We start from the raw sequence: 22,144 nt of genomic DNA, 5'->3' as shown, positions 1-22,144 counted from the left end.
GGCCTGCCCGGCACGCGTTCCCCTCTGCGGCTGAGCGGTGAGCGACAGGAAAGCAGCCAATCAGCTCCTTCATAGACCTCTTAGCGTTCCCGCCCTCATGCGAATGAAGCCAGTCAGAAGTGACAGTGGCGCCGGCTACTCGGACAGGCAACCAATAGGCTGAGTGCGGCGGAAGGAACGAGCGCTGCGATTGGCGGCTCCGGGACGGGGGGTGGTTGTGTGTGTCTCTGGTGTTGTTGCTAGGTAGAGTAAGATGGCGGCTTTGGACAGGGTCAAGGTGCTGGTGTTGGGCGACTCTGGTGAGTGTATGCCCGCTGCGCCGCGGAGCCGCGCGGGGACCCACTCACCCGGCCCCTCCGCCTAGGCGGGAGCCGCGGGGCCTGTCTGCCGCCAGGCCCTGGCCCCGCCGTTAGCTGCCGCCCGCCGGCTGCCGGCCTTGCGGCCTGCCTGGCGGGGGCCCAGGGCTCCTTCTGTCTGTGCGCTTGCAGGTGTCGGCAAGTCTTCGCTTGTGCATCTCCTGTGCCAGAACCAGGTGCTGGGAAACCCGTCCTGGACCGTGGGCTGCTCGGTGGACGTTCGAGTAGGTGATGTGCCCGACGGCAGGGTACCCTAGCCTGAAGTGTAAGGGAAGGCAAGGGCCTTGACTTCATTTTTTTTTTTTTCATTCCATTACTTACTGTCCCAGATAAAGTTTTTTTTCAGTGTTTTGGTTTGCTGAGGGCTTCATCTTTCGAGACAAATGTTATTAAGAGCCAAGTGCTTGCCTGAGCAAATTTTGACCTTCCAAGGCTGTGGGAATCAGACGTGTTTGTCATTCGTAGCACATCTCCTCGCTGCGGTGGCCAGCGCTGTGTTCCAGGGCCCGAAGCAGCCAGGTTCAGTCAGAAGGCACGCCACTGAAACCACGCTGCCCTGAGAAACACCTCATGCACAGCTAAATTGTCAGCCAAACGTGGCGGGGAAAAACAATTTGCTTGTTTAGTTTGAGGGTGCTGGCCGTGGCTGTAGGGTTGCTGCTCCTCCTGCCTGCTCGTTGCAGGACCTACTGTCAGCAGAATGAGGAATTTCATCTAGCAGGTTTTTTTGGCCCAAGCTACAGTCCTCATGGGATAGTTATAAACGCTTTTTTCCTTTATCACTCTTTGCTATATTCTCCTTGAAATGCATTGTCATAGGTTAGGAATATACTTCCAAAATTTGGGGAAAGAAACGTGGTTTTCTGTTTGACTGTGGAGCAAAACTCTAGCAGATCCAGGGGCAAAACTTGTTGATCGATTAATTCAGTCAAGATGTCTATGAGAATTTGGAGAGGAAAAAGGTGTAGTCAAAATCTGATGTGGTCACCTGGGTTAATATTCTTGTAGTACTACCGTGTGGGTTTTAAGAACTGTAAGAAGTCACAACCTTATTTTTTCATCTTGCTTTAGCAACATGCTTCTTCTAAACGTGTCATGAGGCATTAGGTTTGTTAATACTGAGGTGGAAAGGATACTTACTCTCGGCTGACTCACCAAGCTCCATCTCACATGTAAGAGCTGTGGTATCCAGTGGCCACTGCTTGACTCATTCCATCTCTTCTACTTGAGAGATTTGAAATGGTGTCAGCATGAGAATTTACAGATTTCTGTCCAAGTATAATAATCCTTTCAGTTGAATGTCTTAAGTGTTGTGTAGATTAACTCCTGTGAGCTAGTGATGTGTTTACATATGATGCGAATTTTTCATCAGATACATGACTACAAAGAAGGGACTCCAGAAGAGAAGACCTACTACATTGAGCTGTGGGATGTTGGAGGTTCAGTGGGTAGTGCCACTAGTGTGAAAAGCACACGAGCAGTATTTTATAACTTGCTGAATGGTAAGTTTGATTGCTGTAAATCTGGTTTTATCAGTTTCAGTTATGAGCTGTCTCTTGGTTCTGGGGCCAGATCCCTTTAGGTCTGGCTGAGGGCTATATTGTTTGCTTTTCTGATTCCGGTACATTTACACAGGAAAAAAACCTGATAGCATTCATAGGCAGTATTTTATGATTTCAGTTTTGAACTGGAAAGCTCTTTTAGGCAAACCTGTGCAGATTAGCTTGATCAGCCTTTCATTTCAGTCTTGTGCAGCTGGCACAACAGGGAGTCTTTGAAGTTGCAGTGTTGTCCCTTCCAGCTACACTGGTAGACATAAATGTTGCCTTCACCTTTCCAGGCCTGATATACATGCAGAAATATGAGTTATATTTTCTTATCTATTCAGTTCCAAAACCTACAGCAGGAAAATATTTATTTGAATTTATATGAAGTTTGATAGTTATGTTTTACCCTGGCAAATTTAAAGCTCCCATAAAATTGCAATGTGTTGATAACCATCTTGCCTCTGCTCATTTAATTTGCCAAATTATTTTTAAGAATTGAATCTTGCAACTTGCTGTATATAGAAAGTAGTATTATGCCTTCTGTTGAGGTACTGACTTAAAGGCCTAGCAGTTCATCTGTACCACTAATAAGAGCAAATAAGAGATTACAAACTAAACAGTGCAGAATTTCCATTGTTACTTTTTGGCACCCGAGGATAGTTCACTAAAAACTGATGTATAGCAGATTAACAACTGCTTCAGAAAGTCTGTCTCAAATGTTCTGTTGGATTCTCTTTTCTTGTTCCAAGTCATTTGAGGGCCTTTCAATAATATGTTAAGCCATACAATAAACATTTTTGCTCTGTGATTATTTAAGTAGTGATTTCTTTCTCCTTTCCCAGGAGGAAAACTGTGTAGGTACCTCTTGCTTATATTGTTAATGTAAATAAGGTTTGAGTTGTGTTGTGTCCTCAAAGCAAGCCTCTTTGGTGTATGAAAAACATTGATCTCTTTTTGACACTACATCCACAGTATGCCAGTGAGTGTGGGTCAGACTTGGAAATATCCTAGGACAGCCCATTAGGAGATGAGATCTTGAACTTATGTGTCTGAATTATAATTGATGATGTTATTAGAGTTATTTATCTCCACTGCCCAAAAGGTATTATTAGGCAGCTCACATATGAAGACTGTTGACTTTGGTAGTTAGCCTTGGCTCTGGTTTCTTTCATTAGATTAATTCCTTCATTAGAGCTTGTCTTGCAAATTGCCTCTGTTTGACCTGATTTAAGAAGAGAAGATGAATGAAGAATTAAGAAGAGAAGAAGAATTCTTTCTGTCTGACTGCTTGTGCTTTCTGGGCTTGCCATGGTCTGAAAAGCTGAGATCAAAAAGCAGTTAGTGTTTGGTGGTGGCAGCATCTGTGCAGGCTGTCAGGAACACCTGGTTGTTGACAAGGTTGGGTACGGTTTGCTTTTGGTTTGGCATCTGGTGTGTGGACTGTGAGAGTCTGGGACAGTGACTAGGCAGCAGGGCCGTGGCTCGCAGACCTTAATGTGGGAGGAACATTTCCTTGAGTAGTCACGGGTGCTGCCTGCTCTTTTTTGATGTCGACAGAGTCTTTTTCTGCTGGTGCAACTAACTGTGTAGGTTTTTGGTGAAGCAGATAAGCAAACTGACCAATCAAAGACATAACTGAGGATGAGTGTCTGGAGGTGGAGAGTGTTTCTCGCAGATTATGCAGCAGTGCCTCTGAACGTGTTGCTATAGGCCAAGTTATGTTGCAGCAGGCTTTTTCTCCCTACTCCGGGGGTGGACTCGCAGTTGAGTTACCTTTTTATGCTGTTACTGCGATAAATGCTTTGAAATAGGGCTATGGTTGTGATATGCTGGCAACTCTCATAGGAGAGACTGTGCACAGTCCTGTGAGGTAGTGGAAAATGTTTGTGGAAATGTGGTTTTTTCATAGCGTATACAGTGGGTGGCACCTCTGGGAGTTAAGATGAGAGAATATAAATTAATAATTTCCTCCACCTATAGGCTGTGCAGCGTGTTGAGAATGAATGCTGATGAAGATAAGCGGTATCATTACATTTTGTCCTTGAATTAGTGATGTTTTGAGGTCTGGAGGAGGTGGGAATGTCCCACAGGCTGCAGGAGGTGTGAATAAATAGAAGAAATTAGCTAGGAGCTGGTAATTGAATTAGGAACTGTGGTTATCAGAAGTGGGCATCTGTTAATAGTACAGCTAGGAAGTTTGGCTGGCTATTTTTCTATCTCGGAATTTACATTTTCAAGGATCATGGTAATGAAAAATGCTAGAAGCTTAATCTTAAATACATGAAATCTTGCTGATTCACGTTTCTACCAGACACTTGAACTGTGAAAATTTGTATCAGTCTGTTTTCCCTTTGGATACCTCCCCAAGTATGTAGCGTTAGTTGTTGAAAATGGAGGAAAGCTACAGCGGTCTCTAAACTCTCTGAAACAAAGAAACAGCTTTTAGACTCTTAGGTGGTGTGACAAAAAGAGCGTTAAGTTTACCAATTAGGTAAAACAGAGGAAGGCTGCATTCTCTGCTGCAGGAATAGAGAGTTTCAGTATCTGAGGCCTAGACAGAGCAGCATCAGGGAATGCCTGCAAGCCACTTGCAGATTAAACCCTGAGGTGGCTGTTCGTTTCCTCCTTTCATGAGATTTTTCTCTTAGCTCTTATCCTATTCCTGATAAGCAGCTTTAAAAAACCTGTTACATCCTGATATTTTCAGCTTTACTCATTCACTGTAACTGAACCGGTTATACATCCCTTTCTTCGTTCTCAGATATCTGGGAACTTGCAGATGTCGTTTTGGTAAGATAAGGGGAAAAAATGTGTATCATTAAATAGCATCTTGCTGTCTTCTCTTTCACTTTAGGGATAATTTTAGTGCATGACTTAACTAACAAGAAATCATCCCAGAATTTGTATCGCTGGTCTTTGGAAGCACTCAACAGAGATGTTGCTCCAACAGGAGTTCTCGTGACAAATGGGTGAGAGAAAAAACACACATGCAGGGTTAAGATACAGTAAATCCAAGCTGTTATGGAAGTCTTTGTTCATCCCTTAGGCTACTTGAAATCCACATGAAATTAGATGTGGCTAGACTTTTAAGAAAGAAAGAAAAAAAGCGCAGGATATCAAAGGAAATCACTGCTGTTCTTGTTTTACACTGCAAATCAGGCCATTCTGCCAGTAGATTCCCAAACTGTATGGCAGAGACCTTGCTTTAAGGGAAAAGATGTTTACTGCATCCTTCATTTGTGTGAGGCCTCTGTGAGAGTGGGTCCAGTCCCTGATACCTGAAGACTTGTGTGTCTGTATTGGGATGTGCAAAGCCCTTGCACAAGAAGTGTCATGGGATGGCATGTCTCTGTTCCAAAAGGCTTTCCCTCCATGCACCAAGGCTGAGGAAGTTCACTTAATTTTATTTTTTTTTTGGGGGGTGGGATGGCTGATGGAGGAATTATTTCAGGAGTGTGGCTAAAAAAAAGCACAGAAAACTCTGCTTAAACAGCATGTTCAGAATTGTCTTTCCAACATGGTGTCAAGTATTTCCTCCTATACCTCCATGCTCCTGTTATACATGTAGTCAAGGAGGTTTTAAGATCATTGATAAAACCTCACACATGAGCAGGGAAGCAATCATAAAGGGTAGCTTTTTGTGGGAAGAATATCAGTTGTTTCCCTACCTATGCTGGTATGCAGGTCTTTACAGAAACTTGGGAGAAGAGAAAGAGGATTTGCATTATATAACTGCAAATTTCTCCAGTTTTTCCAGGTGCAGGGTCTTCATAATTGTTTTAATCTTCAAAAGCTTAGCTTCTGTCAGGGACAGATGCTCAGCCACCAACAATTGCTTGGTTGAGTTGTTGCTGTTCGTTGTAAAATTACTTTCTAGAAAGCTTCTTTTAGGTAAAAATGAAAGACAAGTGATTATCCTAGCTGAGGAGAATGATTGGAGCTTGGATTTGTGATGACATTTAATTTTATTGTTTATTTTATAAAGGCTATCTTTGATGATTATTCATATCTGAATCAAAGCTTGTTGGAATTCAGCTTATGGTGGCTGCCTTTATTTGAATGTAGAAGAATTAATAACTTGACACCACACAACTGTTACTGCAGCCCTCTTTAACGTGGAAAGGGGTAGTGTTTCAGTGTTGCAACTTATTTCGTTGTCCCTCCTTTAACAGTCTATGTATGTAGAAACTTAGATGTTCAGCAATGCCAGCTGCCTGATATGTCTCTGGTGGCTGCATATGCTTGGTACAATACTGGCATTCCTGTTTCTTTCCTGCTTGTGTTAGCATTTTTTCTGCAGTTCATTTATGCTGAGAAGAAATCCAAATCGTGGTTTCTTTTCTCTTTCCTTTTAATTCCTGTGTAGTGACTTAGATGCAGAAGCCCTGCCTTAATTGATAGATGCAGCACATCCTTTCTTAGATAAATAATGACCCATAAATAAATTACCATTATTTGAAAAAGAGGGGGAGCTGTTGGCATCCCTGTGCCCACTTACATGACCATGGCTGTATTCAAGACTGTATTTGTTTCCCTCACCAGTGACTATGACCGTGAACAGTTTGCTGATAACCAAATTCCACTGCTGGTAATAGGAACTAAGCTGGATCAGATCCCAGAAACTAAGCGGAATGAAGTTTTGACCAGAACAGCTTTCTTGGCTGAGGACTTCAATGCTGAAGAGATAAATCTGGTTAGTATCCTTGTCACCGCTGTTGTTTTTATTTTATATGGGAGTGAGTCCAAATTTTAGTAAGTAAAGATGTGACAAAAACTGGGCTTTTGGAGATTTTCTCAATAATGCTGGAGTCATCACATTTTGGTTGGCTGTCCCCCTTGCTTGATGAAATGACCGTCCTTGTTTCACTACAGAGAGGTGTATGGGGTGTTAGATAAGGTCACTGCAGCTTGGAATTGATGGTTGGGAATTCAGTTTTCCCTGTTCTTAGTTCTGACACTATCCTTGAATGAAACATCAGGATCACTTTATTTTTATTTATATATATTTAATGTGTATATATATGTATAAAAATATACCTGTGCTGCGTAAGTGTTTGTATGTGTGTGTGTATGCATGTGTGTGTGTAATCTCATGTGTAGCCTGTACAAATTATTAGTTGACTGTATAGCTGGTAGCAGAAGGAAGACGTGGAGCGCACAGGGGGTTACTTAGAATTTTCTGGTGAATTCACAGAACAAAAGTTGGCCTTTTCTCTTGAAGGACTGTGAGGCAGAAAGCAGCAGATAGACTGTATTTTCCCTAGCTGATTGCAGGTCCGTGTGTCAGGGGAAAGGGTAGGTTGATTTCCATGTTTACAGCTTCCTTGCATTGATTTCCTTGTGCTTGGTTTGTTGTTGTTGTTTGTGTCTTCTAGGATTGTACCAATCCTCGTTACCTGGCTGCAGGTTCATCCAACGCTGTCAAACTAAGCAGGTTTTTTGATAAAGTAAGTCAAGTCAAGGAAATTATGTTTTATTGTTCTGTGTATTGAATGCTGTCTGTGATTTGAACATGGAACAACATTTAGCTGCCTCTTTCACGTTCTGCTTTTTGAGTTGGTTGAAGCCAGGCATGGAGGTGCCAAAGACTGGTCTGCTTCTGGAAACTCCAGAAAATAGCTGATCTGCTTGAAGAGTTGATTCTTGATCTGCATAGAGCAATGAAAAAGAGCTCAGAAATGTCCAGAGACACTGCATATATTTTTGGAGCCTTCTGGCAGGCCAGAAGGTTTGCAGTGTGCTGAGGTAGTAATGCGGGATGTTACAAGGCTGTGGTTAGCTCTGTTGATCGTGGTTAAAGAAAACTTTAGGACTTAAGAGATTTGGTATGTACTCTCCCTCCCTGCAAAAGACATCTTGTGCAAAACCATCAAGTCCTACTGTGAAAATGATAGAAGGAATGCTCTGGTTTAAGCACCCCCTGGATAAAGATACCATAGCAGAGCAGATCACCTCCTGTAACACGTCATGCTTTAGAGGAAGCTTGACCTGGATTTTCTTTGGAGGAGAGTTTAGATTGTACAAATGATACAAATCACTTTTTATTTTTTAGATTGACAGTACTGCCTCCATAGGTACCCCTCAGCACAGACAGTGTTGTGCATCACTCTCAGAGCGTGAGTCAGGCTACCTCTTCTCAAGCATCACCTGTGCCCAGGGGCTACTCAGAACCACTGGAGGTGTTATGCACCTGCAGAATGAGATTTTTTCTAGTTCTCAGAACCACTGCATCTGCAGAAAGAGATGGGAATAACTGATGAGTAAGGAGACACCCAAACCATCACCTCCATTACTAAAGAGGGCTAACTAAATGATGTGTGTCTAAGTTCAGAATAACACAGCTTTACTAAGAATGGCTGGAGGTGGCAACTCCTTCTATGTGTACTAGAGCATTGCACTTAAAGCAATAGGCCTGGAGCAGGGAACGTGACTTCAGACCTTGTCCCAGTTAGCCATGAGTTTCGGTGCTCACATGTGAAGTTTTGATTGGAATCTGAGGTTATGCTTATGTTGTGCCAGCTAAGATCATTCTCTGTTTTTCCCAGGTCATAGAGAAGAGATACTTCTTAAGAGATGGCAATCAGGTTTGTAATTTTTCCTCCCTTTTTGTTTTCTTTCTCCCTTTGTAATGTGAACTGCTGACAGAGTCCTCTAGAACATGGGTTTCATGTGACTTAAATGGTAATCTATGCTGGTAATTGGGTTTTGAAATCTGTGGGAGCACAGCTGTTTTGGATAGACAGAAAAATGGCTGACTTTTCTCAGCTAAAGTATTTGTAATGTGATTGGCAGTGAAATAATTAAGTATGCTAACATAGCAGAAGTTGCAAGAGTGAGATAAAATGGGCAGATATGATCTCTGTCAGATCTGTCAGCTTCAGGCTGCTTGGTTGCAGATTTAGGCCAGAGATGCTGTCCTGAAGGTCAATGGAAAGGCTTTTTTTTCCACAGCTGGAACTAGCATTTTATGTTTTGTACAGGTAATTTTCATAGAACCAGTGGAGCCACAAGGAGAACAGCAGTAAGATACCATTCCTAATGGCTGAGTTAACTGTTTTCAGTACAGGTGGTGAAGAAGCAGTGAAATGACTCTTCTGGTTTGGGCAGGCCACTTCAGCTCTTTGTGCCCCCCACCCCGCCGTGCACAGTCTGCCATGCGGGGAGCAGTGAGTTTCCATTTACCGTACCTGTGAGGTGCTTGCAAATTACCATGAACAGCACCTCTGAAATACAATCAAATGTATCGTTAGATGTAGCTGTGCTGAAAGCCCCTTAGGGATGGGGGGGGGGGGGGGGGGGGGGGGAATAGTCACAAATTACAAAATGCTTACTTTCTTTGAGCATTTTTCTATGCCTTTTAAAAACAAAAATTGCTTTTTCCTCTTTCAGTTCTGCATGCTGCCTTTTTTCCTCCCCTCTCCCCTTCTCCCCACATTCTAGTGAAAGGGAGTCTCCCTTTCATGGGGATAACAGCCTAATGCAGAAATCTGCTTGTGTGCTGGTTGTCTTTGAGTGATGTAAGATTTTTATTTTTCTGATTTGATCGTTTTTAGTGGCTAGCCAGGGATTAACTTTATGTTGCTTATGGCCACGTGCCAAAGATTGCAGCCTGCTGATGACTATTTTCATTTGCCTCACTGACGATAGCTGAGAAGCTTAAAACAAATCTTAAGTAGTGGACAGTCATTTTTAAAGAGACAAAATCCACATTGGAACTGGAGATTTCAATATAACCTCTTAAAGTTGTTAGTTGAAATGATCTACCGAATGTAAATCTTATGAACGTGTTTGTGGGTTTTCTACAATAGGTCACTTCGATCATTCGTGTTTTGAGGTATTTCTGTTATAGACTTCTTCAGGATGAAAAGAATGATAAGTTTCAAATTGTTTGTAGCCATGATTTCGATAAGATCTCTGATAAATAATTATTACTTTTAATTAGTGACTTTGATATAAAAAAATACAGAAACAGATAACATTTTATCTATGGTGTCCTGCTACTTTTTTGGTCTAATGATTGCATTTTTCCGTTTTGAATTCCCAAAGCAGTTTTCATGAGATGAACCTTTGTGCAAAATCTGCCTGATTTTTCCCTTAGAAATGATTGCTTCTCAGAGATGAATAAAACAATTCCTGAATGAATACCTTGCATATCTGTTTGAGTTTTGGGCCTGAAAACCCTAACTAAATCTAAATAGTGGGTGGTTTAGTGGACTTTTATTTTGGGTAATAGCTTTTTCAGTTTACCAATGAAGCAGTCTGCTCTGTATTGTAAATTACATTTTCCTCCCATCCCATCCTTACATGCCCATGTTCTCCTGGCATGATTTGTAGTGCTCATTTGACACCTTCCACCGTGTATTTCCTATGAGAGTGTGAAATTGTTTTGGGAGCATGTGCTCACTGGGTCTGCTGTTTTTGCTTGTGTGTAGTTAGGTACCTAAAAGTTACTCTGGACTGAAATCGGAGAGTTTCATGATGCCAATAGGACAAACATGGTACACAGTATTAGAAAGCAGTGCATCCCTTTCTTTTAAGGGATTCAAGGGTGCACTGGATTGCAAATCTGTTTGAAATACTGTTAAGCCAGAGAAGCTTCCAATGGTTTCAGGTAGATTTTCTTTGTAAGCACTCCTTGTCACGGTGTGAGCAGTATCTACAGATTGGCTACAAAAGCAGGAGTGCTAATCCTTTGCATTGTTGCAGCCATTTCTATTCTGATGGTTTTCTTAGTTTTCAGCAGTTGATAAAACTGTGCTTTCAACTACCAGTGAATTGCTGTTGTCTCAGGTTAGAAGGCATAAAGTCCTAAAAGCTCTTTAATAGGACTTATTAATACTATTTTGTAGTTTTAAAAATGAATGGAGGAGAAATTCTGGTATGCATTTGAATCTGGGGGGAAATATGGACTTTGAAATCTGCAATTAACTGGTTTAGGATTTGCCCAAGAAATTAAGGCTTTCATTGTAACCCTTGCCAAAAAGCCTTAAGGAGCTCCATAGAACAAATGAGCCATACTCAAGTTTTGCAGCTTGTTTAATTAATGGTGCTGCTCCTCTAGCAGTAAGTTTGAAGCATTTTAGTCCTGATTCTGGCGACGGTGTGGAAGAGGAAGGCATTGTTGCAGCTGGTTTGGTAACAGGCTCTCAAATGTGGGCTAAAGGGAGCTCCTGCTGATTCTGACATTACAACTTACCTTTTCTGTCTCTAGATTCCTGGCTTCTCTGAAAGGAAAAGGTTTGGAGGAGGGACACTGAAGAGCCTTCATTATGACTGAACGCTGAATAAGTGGAAGATGACTTCTCCAAGTTCCTAACAACATTTCCATTCCAACTGGTTGCTTAAAGATAATAATGCTTATGACAAGCAGAGTAAAATGATACTACGGCTCGGTAGACTGCTGAAGTTACTTCTGCTGGAAAAGACTTGGGGAAGAATTTCCAAAAATCTAATCTGAAGCCTGGTGCTTCTTGGGGTTGCAGGCCATCTGGATACATGGGGGCATCTGGGGAAAGTGTACAAGAAGTTGAATTCCTCTCACGCTGCTGTGGGAACCTTTATCATACACAGCAAGTATATGTGACATCTGTGTCTCCATTTTGGAAAACTTACGGACAGTCTTTGTAATGAATTACATTTATCTTACCTCTAAAGGAAAGATGACACTGAGTGGGATTCTCATTTACAGTAAAGTGAACAAACCAAGTGAGTGAAATGTAAGGATGGGTGAGGAGTGGTCTGGAAAATAATAAATGTCTTCATTAAATGAATGGTGGTGTCTCACCTGAAACACACTGCTCAGCCTGATTCAAAAGGGATAAAAGAAATAAACAAGAGATGAAAAAGGATTTGAAGCCTTAAAAAGAAAATTGTGAGTAGAAAACAAGTGGTATTCTACTGCTTAAATTAAAATTGTTTACTCTGGAGAGGACAAAGTGAATCAGGTACTCCTGTTTATTTTTTCGTAATTGAGTGTGGTCTTGTTCTTAATACTGAATTAAAAGGCAGTGCATTGAAAGCTGGTAGAAAAAGTGCATTTTTATACAGTGCTTATTCAGAACAAATATGACATGGTCTTACTGAGCCTGAGGGCTTAGTGGGTTCAGAAAACATGAAATGTGAGAACATCCTCTGAATTAGAATAGGCAGAAATTTAAAAGGGTTTTAAAGCACTGTAGAAAGTAGGAACTGAGCATGATTAGAAGGAAAGTTCTGTGATAGGGATGTTTCCTTTTCATATTTAGTACTAAGGATAAAAGGAGACTTGACCTGATCCACTGTGCAAGCTGTTGTCTTCCTAAATAGCCAAAGCTTTGCATAGTTTCTCACCTCCCCGGAGTTGTATGGAGTGGTAAAAGCCTGATTTATGGCAGCTTCTTCTTTCCCCTCCTTCCTCACAGTCACCTCTAATGGTTAAGCCTCTGGCAAAGGCTAACTAAGAGCTGCAGTTAGATATAAATACAGATTAATAATAAATGGGGGTAGAAGAAAGTAAAACGCTGGTGTGAAACTGACAGCAAGCAGTGTTTCGCAGTCTCCAGGTTACGCCTGCCTGCAGCTCTCCTTTAGCAGCTGCTTAGAAATAAATGCAAAACTGCCTCTTGCCACTAATCAGGCACAAAAATGACAGTGAGAGGTGCACCAGTCAAAGGTATTATTTTCCTTAGGCCATTTCCAGAAAGGTCTTGGAGCATTTGCAAAGGTGAGTGCAGTAAGTTTTTAGATGCCTGTGTGAAATAGGTTATTACTTAACATTCAGTTTACAACCAGGGAAGATAAGGTACCAAAACATTCATAGCAGCATGACAGTGACAGCACCAGTGTCTCTCTCTGCTCCTGTGACAGTGAAAGCTGGAATTACTTTCTCCAGGTCAGGTGCCGCCTTAGGGTAACCAGACCTGGGCTCCCTCGGGTTACTAAGGAACTGCAGAGCAGAACACACAAGCTAGGGCTATTTCTTCTTCACCTGATGGCTTCTTTAGGAGAATTGGAAGTGTTCCAGAATAAGGAAGGCCATTTAGTTTAAGATGCTGCCTTAAGAACGGTTGCACAGATCTTTGATTTGGAGGAAGCAACTTTCCAAAGTAGCCCTCTTCAAATAATCAAAAAAAAAAAAAAAAAAAAAAGGAACGTTGCTCAGCATGCTGTAGGGTGGCCTGAGCCCTGATTGCAGCACACCTGTGTTCGTGTGTTTCACCTCAGGCTCCACAAACAAACAGCAAAGCCTTTGTATGAGAAACCCGGTTCATGCTCCAGGAATAGGAGGGAATGCACGAGTCCTGGGCATCAGTGGTACTGAAGGTTGACAATCAGGATTTGGGAGCAAAGTAGAGCTATTGTGGTAGGAGGGGAGAAGATAGAGAATAGTACTGAGGAAATGTAGAGCTTGTGGGCAAGTGGTGGTAGCAGATTGAAAGAGAAGTGTGGTTGAGGCTGCAGCTCCTGTTTGAGGCTCAGCTAAGTCTGCCTGGGCTCACTCATCCGGCTGGGAGCCGTAAAACTCCTCCCTGGACACCTCCATCCACTCTTGAACAGACCTGTGTGGTTGACAAGCGACTTCATGGTCAGTCTCACTGTCCAATTTGCAAAATGAAGGAGGCTCCGCTGGCAGCATGGCTTTTATGTATCTGTTTATCAAATTGTGGTTTTTTCAGCACACAGGTTTTTAAAGAGTAAAGTCTGGATGTTTAACTTGAAGAAAATGAGGATCAGGGTTGTTCCAAGATGTTTGTGTCATCACAATATTTATTCTGATATCACCACCCTTAACTCTGTCCTGCCAATCTTAACTTCAGCAGTTAGTTTTAATTCACTGAAATCCTTTAGACACCTGTCATTTGGTTATCATTGTAAAGGGTAAAGGCTAAATTTCTATGCTGTCTCCATCAATAGCCCTGAAAAATGATTGCAGACCCATCTCGCCATGATTGCAGTGTTTTAGCCTTCGTGGTCACAGATTAGAATAAATTACTGTGTAAAACACGTGGTTTTTTCCATGTATTTTTACCTACTTTTCTTCTCTTATTTCATCAGGGCCAAGTTAAGGATAGTAGCATATTCCAGTTATTTTTAAATACAATCCTGAAGTTTTGTGGGTTTCCCATGCTTGGGATTTGGATAATTACACTATCCCTGTTTCATGGGTTTTACATTTAGGTGACAGACACACACTGCAGCTCTCTTGAAGTAGCTCCATATGATTTTTGTTTGGAGTGATAGCTTCTGTTTTCCTGAATGTAATGCAGAGCCAGAATGGGCTGATAATTATATATTAGACAAACCATGGAAATTTGTAGAAGTTGTTGCAGGCACCGTTAGCCTACTGACTAGGTGTAGTGTGGGATTAGGTGCATCTTTCTCTTTATTTTAATGGGAGGTAGTGGCTCGGTACGCAAGTGCCACCAGTTTAGCACTGTACCTTGGTGGTACCCATATTGTTTCTGTTTATAGAGCAAGAATGTCTCACACCTGCTGTGGCCATATATCAAATGTCAGAATCCAGTGGGCGCTGCAGAATGACCACCCCAGTTCTTTTTGTTACTGACTTTACGCTTACTCGCTACCCTACCCCTTCCGTGCTTCTGCTTTACTTCTGTCTTAAAGTGTCTAAAGATCAGTCTTTAAATTGTCACTTAAAAAAAAAAAAAAAAAAAAAAGCTGTGTTGATCTTTCTCCCAAATATTCATTGTCCAGCCAAACCCTTTTTGTTTTTTTGATCACGGGTTTAAGTGTAGTGGTTGTTTTACACCTGTGTTAATGTTGTGTCATGAATCCAACATCTTTGCTATTTTAATACAGATAGGTCTCCAGTCCAGATTAAGTATCTTATTTGTTTAGATCTCAGCAGGTAACCGCCATTAGGTATAGTTTTTCCTTTTAGGACAAGGTGATGTGTAATGAAGTCGTGTATGTTGATGACATTACATTTCATTTCAAAGGAGGTGCCAGCTTCTTGTCGGACCCAGGAGTATGTCAGCAGCTGGAGTCAGTGGTGTTGCTGTTTGCACCTTGGAGAAGGTGCTTGGGGCTGTGACGCCAGACGACTCTGTGTCACACTTCGTTCCTCTTGTGTTTCACCTTTCCTTTCCCTGTGTCCCCCGTCCCCCCATGCCCTTTATGGCCCTTCTGTCTGTGTTGCCTCTGTCCACCCACACCCCATTCTCTGTTCCTCCAGCGCCCTTTCTCCCAGTTTCTATTCCTCTTTCTCTCCCCACTTTCCGTGCCCTACCTGTCTGATCGCTCTGTCTCCGGGGGTCACAAAGACCCCTCTCATTGTTCCCCCTTTCTTCCTCTGTTTCTCTCTGTTTCTCTCCACCATGCTTTGTCTCTCTGGCTGTACCCCTCGAGTTCTCCCTGTTCCTCTCTCTGCCTGTCGCTGCCTCTCTGTTTCCCTACATCTCTCCTTCCGTCTGTCTCTCTGGTGCCTGTCACAGGCACACAGATCTCACATCCAAGCACTTTTATGCAGTTCCTTTAAACTGCAGCTACTCAATCTCTCCGTTGACTTCTCAGGCAGAACTGTAAGCCGGGGTGCTGCGTACCACAAGGGCCAGTGAGGGCTCACGCGGCTACCTTTGAGATGTGTTGGGCTACACATGTGTGCACGGGTGAAATGTATAGCTAATAAACAATGAGCCTCTCCTCTTCCCAAGGGACTCGGCAGAGCTTTCTTGTTGATTTATGACCCGTTTGATGACTGAGGGGAATAGTCAGAAGCTTGAATATGTCCTAAATGTGGAAAAAAACCCAAATCTGCCCCTCTTGATTTCCATGCAGAAAAGTAGGAGACCCATGTGTACAATAACCTTAAATTCTTGAGTATACGTTTTTGTTTTCCTAGCAACAGGATCGCCTGCTCCTTGCAGCAATCTTTAGCAAAGGTGACGCTGGCTTTAAGCATGTGAAACCTATCCAGTAACGGGGTTTCAGTACAACCTTCATACAAATTTGCATTATTGATAACAGTATTTGCAGAAGCAGCTGCAATATGCTCCATTTATCACAGATGAGGTACAAACTGCTGCATTGTAGCCTGCAGCCAACGGATTTTTTGGTGAGGTGTAGTGAAGTTGGGGCTTGAATTCTCATTCCTCAGCTGATAAGGAGGCGACAGACTTTGACTGGTCGAAAACCTGCCTCTGCTTTTCAGCAAAGGGAGCTTAGTCCTTTTATTTCTTCTGTTAGTCAGCTCTTCCCATTAGAAGTCATGTTCCTGTCTCCCTTTCCTTACAAGGACACCATTTGCTTTGATTCCTTTACAGGGCTGAGCAAGTCTGTGGCTTAGTGCACTAGTTCTCTTTGACAAAAAGCCGTTATCGTTATCGATGAACCTGTCACTGGCTGGCGACGTGCCAGAAAGTGCTTGGAGGAAAGCTCTGCTGAAGCTGTGCCTTACTGCAGGACTGGCACTAGGTCCTCAGGCCGACACTGGGTTTGGAAAAAGCATCACATAGGTGTCAGGTAGAAGAGGGGATGGAGAATAAAATCGGTCCCAATCCTCTTTTTATTTCAGATGTGCAATCAATGGCAGAGCTGCCCTGCCTAGCGAGGGCCTGACAGGAGGCCAGAAATATTGTCCTCAGTGTCACCCACTTGGGCTGCTGTGGGGTTATTCTCACATCTGATCAGTAAATGGGGAACACATGTTTCTTTATGGAACATGAGAACCTAATGAAGAAGTTCGGATTCTTCTTTCGCTATCCATGGGTGTACGAGCAGCGTAAGGGTTTCCAGCTGTGCAGGCAAAGCTGCAATAAACCATGGTTTCTCGGGACCCAAGTCTAAAAGGATCTTGAAATTAGATGTAGTTACCTAATAGTGAGAGTGATGATGCCCGAAACAGTTATTGCAAAAAAAGCAGATTTGTCATTGTCTGGGGTTTTTCAGGGTAGAATTAGTAGCTTTCTGAAAGACGAGCTTTAGCACAGCTTTGAGGAAAAGTCCCCCAGTGTGTTTGTAAGGAATTTGGTTTAGGTGATCAGCTATCTGTGGCCGCAAAGAGACTGTGAAATCTGGCTTTGGCAGTTCAGCTGCTTAGCCAGCCCTGCTGCAAATACTATTAAGTACAGAGATGTGTTTTCTTCTTCCTGCTTTGGCATTACATCGCTGAGATACAGCTTGTTGTGCCCCTTGGGCTTATCACTGCGCAGAAACTCTGGTTCCATACCTACTGGAATTGCACAGGGATGTTCCTTCTTGGCATACCACCACGGGCTTCTCTCACAAAGACATCGAATACAAGACAAGCTCATAAATGAAAACACGCTTTTTCTTGACTAGATCAACCGAATAAAAGTCTGGGCTATGCGGGCAATCCAACTGTGAAAGTTCAGTCATTTCTTCAAACTAGGAGGACCATGAAGTGAAATAGCATACGATTGACTCATGAACAGCCACGTTCCCTTTGACCCGAAAGTTAACGTTTACAAAGTGGAAATGTACTGCTGCCTTTGGGTTAAAGATTTATCAAAGGACAAGGAGGCCCAGTAGCTTGGAAAGCTAGGACTAAGTCCACAGTTTGTATCTTGCTGTCTGATGCCATCTTCTCTTCCCCAGGCTTGTTCTGCCGTGGCTTACATGGGCCTGATGAATGTCCTACCCTTGATGAATAAAAGTTCAGACCACAAAATTCAGTGACTGTCCAAAATTAGCACCCGCTTTAGCCGTTGCAACAGAGTGGGAAGGACAGAACAGGGCAAGGTGACTAAATTTTCTACTGATTCCTAGGAGTGCTTCTTCTAGCCTGAAGACAGAAGCATCACAGCAAGGTGAGCAGCTGGCATCTCCAGCCTCTGTTCATGCAGCATCTGCTTTTTGGTGACAAGGAGTGTGTGTTCTCCACTGCAGACAGTTTCTATGATCTTTCCTGCACAAATAAATGGTAATAATTAACTTGTCTGGCATCTGCTGCTGAATGATCCCAGAAAAATGACAAGGACATATTTCATAAGAGTCACACTACAAAAAAGTACATGTTATTAAAAAGAGCCTTTTTTGCCACAAAGCTGTTGGCAGTGATAAAAAAGTATATTATTGCTTTATTTTCTCATATTATGATGAAAAGTTCAAAAAAGAGATTAAATCCTCTGGTAGCATGTACACGGTACACCAGCAGGTAAACAGAGGCAGCTGCTCTAGAGAGCTCCTGTCCCATTTGGCAGCATGCGAAGGGTTAACACCCAGAAGAAATGCAAGTTGGGGAAGCTGAGATTACAGAGACAGGAGTGAATGGATATATTAATAAATATGTACACCGATAAATACATTTAAGCTGGATGAAGAGAGGCTGGAGAAGAGGTTGGTACTTTGAGAAACAAGATACGTCACTGTGAAAAGCAACAGGCCATTGCAACAGCAGGTCCGTGGCCACATCAGAAAGGATCTATCCCTCTCTGTTACCTCTTAAATATGTTGTGCGTGGGACGGAGGAGCTTTACTGTTGGGACTGGCCAACCACCTGCTACAAGAAGTGGTGGTGAGCCATGATCCAGTAGTTATACTCATCATAGCAGCACTGGGAGACTGCAATATCCATGCTAGAAAGTGCTGCGCTAAGCATGGAGGGGTTTGTGAAGGTATCGGCCCCGCTCGAAAGTGTATACCCTGATAGACAAGTATTAAGGTAAAGGGACAGGGAAGAATAGGAAGAATATATAGCTTTGCCTTTGCCACGTGGCATGAAATACACATTGCAAAAGAAAATGCTGGTGGGGAGCATCGGGACGCAAAGGGATTGCTGTCCCATGTCTCTCACGTTTCTCGCAGAGACCTGGGTCACTCACCCACGCAGTGCCCTGCTACCTGAACCTGCAAGTGATCCAGCAGGAAACAAGAAGCCTTTCAATGCCCACACTATGAATTTCAGTTGAGTTCCCTTTGTCTATCGGGTCAAATATTGCTGCCTCATCTTCTGTTGGAAAGGCTTTTTCCATTCTGCTCCTCATCTTCCATTCACCACTGAGATAGATGTTGAACACCAGCTGTTGACTTTTCTAGCAAGTCCCTTGGCACGGTCTCTTACCCTGACTCTGAGATGAGCTCCTTGTGCATCTCCATCTCACCCTGACTCTGAGAAGAGCTCCTTGTGCATCTCCATCTCACCCTGACGCTGAGATGAGCTCCTTGCACATCTCCATCATGATGCCTGTGAGAAGAGTTCATATCTAAAAAGCTGCTGGTGCGCAGCTTATACAGTTGCATATACATCATGTGGCAGCAAACAGTTGCATTGATATCCTATGCTTTTGTACATATCTCTTTTAGGTCATTACGCATTTCAGCTGGGATCTCCTTGGAGTAAAGGCCACGTAAAGCTATGTGCTGGCCAGATGTCATAAACCCAGAAAGATCATTGAGAAGACACCAAACGCTTTCTATGCTTGTTCTTCCATGCTTAATTCATTGTGTTTATGAATGATGTTTATGTGGTAACAATTCACTGTTTTTCTGAATCGTATTTACATGATAATGAAGACAGTTGCTAAATTATTAATGAAGTACATCTATACTTAATGTTTCCTAAGATCTATAGTTAAGAGCTGCTGCAACTAACTAAAGGGGTTGTTTAAGCTGAATCACTGAGGCTGGGAAGCTCTGGAGATCTACTCCAACCCCCTGCTCAAGCAGGGTCAGCTGGAGCAGGTTGCCCAGGATGACGTCCAGTTGTGTTTTGAGTACCTCCACAGCTGGAGAACACACAGCCTCTCTGGGCAACCTGTTCCAGTGTTTGACCACTTACTATTCACATTTAAGGGCAAAAAGGAAAGTCCACCAAACTACAGGCCAGTCGGCCTCGCCCTCCATCCCCGAGGAGGGGTGCTCCATCACTCCAAGGCAACTAATCCTGGAAACTGCTTCCAGATGCGTGAAGGACATTAAGATGATTGGGAGTAGTCGACATGGATTTATGATTTCTCTCTGAAATGGGATGGGCTAGGTCAGAAACACCACAGGAGCGTTAAGAAATCTTTTCTGTATTCCACAGAATCTGGAGGTCAATAAATCAAGTGTCACTTCCAACAGTATCTCATTAAATGATGTTTGTCCCTGCACAGAATGGAAAAGCAAGGGTCAGCACCCTCGTAAGCTCTAAAACATTTACACAGCCATCAAGTGAGTAAAGTGATAATACCTGGTCCTTTCTCAGGAAACAAGAGCAAGCAAGAAGCAGGTCTCCCCATAATTAAAAAGCAAAACCTTTATTTTTACCTGTCCCACAAGAAGAAAACAAGAGAAGAGAGCCTGTGAAGAACTGTGAACAAGGTGAAATGCAGGTTCTCAAAGGGGAATATCCGCTAAAATGTAATATTATCGCTCCTGCTGCGTGGCTCAGCAGAAGGAGATTTTGGAAACCCCTGAAACTTTGCAACTTCGGCTTGCAAACCTGTAGCCAAATGTGTAATTCTTCACTGTCAGAAAATAAGTGAGATGAACTCTTTACTGTTAAATATTGTCTGGTAGGAAAGGATTCTCAAGGGTAGGTGGCAGGTGCCAGGTACTTTATTTCTTTGGCAGTGATGAATCACTGCTCGGGGTGAGAACACCTTCACGGGCTCTGCCTGGAGCTGGAGAATTCCTTGCAGCTGATGCGGGTTTTTATGGCAAAGCTGGAAGAGGCCAGGATACGGAGAGAGCCTTCCTGGGCGAGTGAGAAGATGGCAAGCGGTAACGGAGACCTGAAGATGACTCACAGCTTGGAGATCACTCAGTCTGTTCTTCTGGAGCCTAACGCAAGGGGGTCCAGGTTACGGTTCAAGACTTTTGGGTACCGCTGTAAGAAAATGATGGAAGTTCCCGCTTGTACCCATCCTCACCCCACCCACATTGTACCGGGGCTGAATTTTGATCTGTTTTAGAGAAAATACTACCTGATGCTGTACAGCCAGGTTAGCCGAGTCTGTTCCTGGTGACCATGTGATAAAACCATCGGCGTCATGAAACCAGGGGAGCCCAGCTCAGCCCCCGGACTGGCCCTGTGCTGGGGGAGCTGGAGGCAGTGGGTCAGGGTGGCTCTCAAGCAAGTCCCTGTGGAGTTCAGGAAAGGATAAGATGCTTTCTTAGGCCATCTCTTCACAACACACGTGCTTGTGGGTTGTGAGGCATCAGCTGCAGCCCGTGCTGCCCATAAATAAGCCTTGATGCTTTCTAGACAAGCCTTCAACTGCAGCCCTCTGCGTCCAGTCCCCAGTAATTCCCCCGCACACCATGTCTCCAGCGCTCTGCCTGGGCTTGCTGTCTTGCTGTTTTCTCAGGACAAAACCACATGCAGCAGCGATGACAGAAGTGGCTCAGAACATCTTGGACATGTGGACAAGCAAAGGAAGAAACAGCAGCAGCAGGCAAGGTGCCGCCGGGCTGTGGTGCTCCTGCTCCAGGGAGCAAGTGGTGCAGGGGAAGATCCCGTGCCCGGCTTTGGGGCTACCAAACCAGCTCCCCACACCAACCACAGGGGCCAGCCAGGCTGGCTGGGGGCTGCAGCCCACACGGGGAGGAACCAGGGCAGAGATGGCTCCGGGGAACCAGCCAGCAGCTCCCAATACCTGCTGAGAGGTTACCAGGAAGACGGAGCCTGGCTCTTCACAGTGGCGCGTGGTGGGAGGAGGCGATACAGCTGGCATCAGCTGACACAAGGGAAGTTCAAGCTTTTCGGTGGTGAGGGCAATCGAGCAGTGGAACAAACTGCCCAGCGAGGCTGTGCGGTCTCCATCCCTGGAAGTCTTCAAGACAAGGCTGGATAAGGTCCTGCGCGGCCCAGCCAGACCTCAGAGCCGACCCTGCTTTGAGCTGGGAGTTGGACTAGGGACCTTCTAAAGTCCTTTCCAACCTCAAATATTTTCTGATCCTGTGATCCTAAGACCAGAAGGGACAGCTGAGGAACACTAGCTCTGTGTCCCCCACCCGTAACCACATCCTGGTCATACACCCCACCTCCTCCCTCGTAGCCACTCACCTGTCTTGCCAGACCTTGAAAGGTGGCAGCTCCCGGTGGCCCTGACGCTGCTCCGGTGGTGTGAGGAGGTGCTGGTTTTTAGAGGCAAACCCATGAACTGTCCCTCCTGCAGCCCGAGCTCTCGCTCAGTAACTGCTTTCAGGAGGGAAGGCTCCAGGATGCTCCAGGATGCTCCAGGATCCTCTAGGAGCGGGGAGACGTTAACTTCACTGGATTCCATTTGTGTTTGAATTCCAGTGTGTGCCTCCTAGAGCGTTCCTCCTGGCAGGACTTAATAGTAGAGCAGGTCACAG

The 22,144-nt window shown here is 43.9% G+C and overlaps 1 protein-coding gene across 1 annotated transcript; it reads left to right on the top strand.

Annotated features, from left to right (window-relative positions):
• The first annotated feature begins 141 nt into the window (after window positions 1-141).
• Window positions 142-11,843, top strand: RABL3 (RAB, member of RAS oncogene family like 3). The gene is made up of 8 exons (XM_005231090.4): window positions 142-299; window positions 489-580; window positions 1,729-1,858; window positions 4,758-4,872; window positions 6,446-6,596; window positions 7,279-7,350; window positions 8,449-8,487; window positions 11,115-11,843. Exons 1-8 carry the CDS (start codon window positions 254-256, stop codon window positions 11,178-11,180), a joined length of 711 nt encoding a protein of 236 aa, XP_005231147.1. The 5' UTR covers window positions 142-253; the 3' UTR covers window positions 11,181-11,843.
• The last annotated feature ends 10,301 nt before the right edge of the window (window positions 11,844-22,144 follow it).

The sequence above is a fragment of the Falco peregrinus genome, chromosome 6 (assembly GCF_023634155.1).
Source record: "Falco peregrinus isolate bFalPer1 chromosome 6, bFalPer1.pri, whole genome shotgun sequence".
NCBI lineage: Eukaryota > Metazoa > Chordata > Aves > Falconiformes > Falconidae > Falco > Falco peregrinus.
Note: the sequence above shows the minus strand (reverse complement) of the source record. Positions and strands in the feature narration are given on the sequence as shown.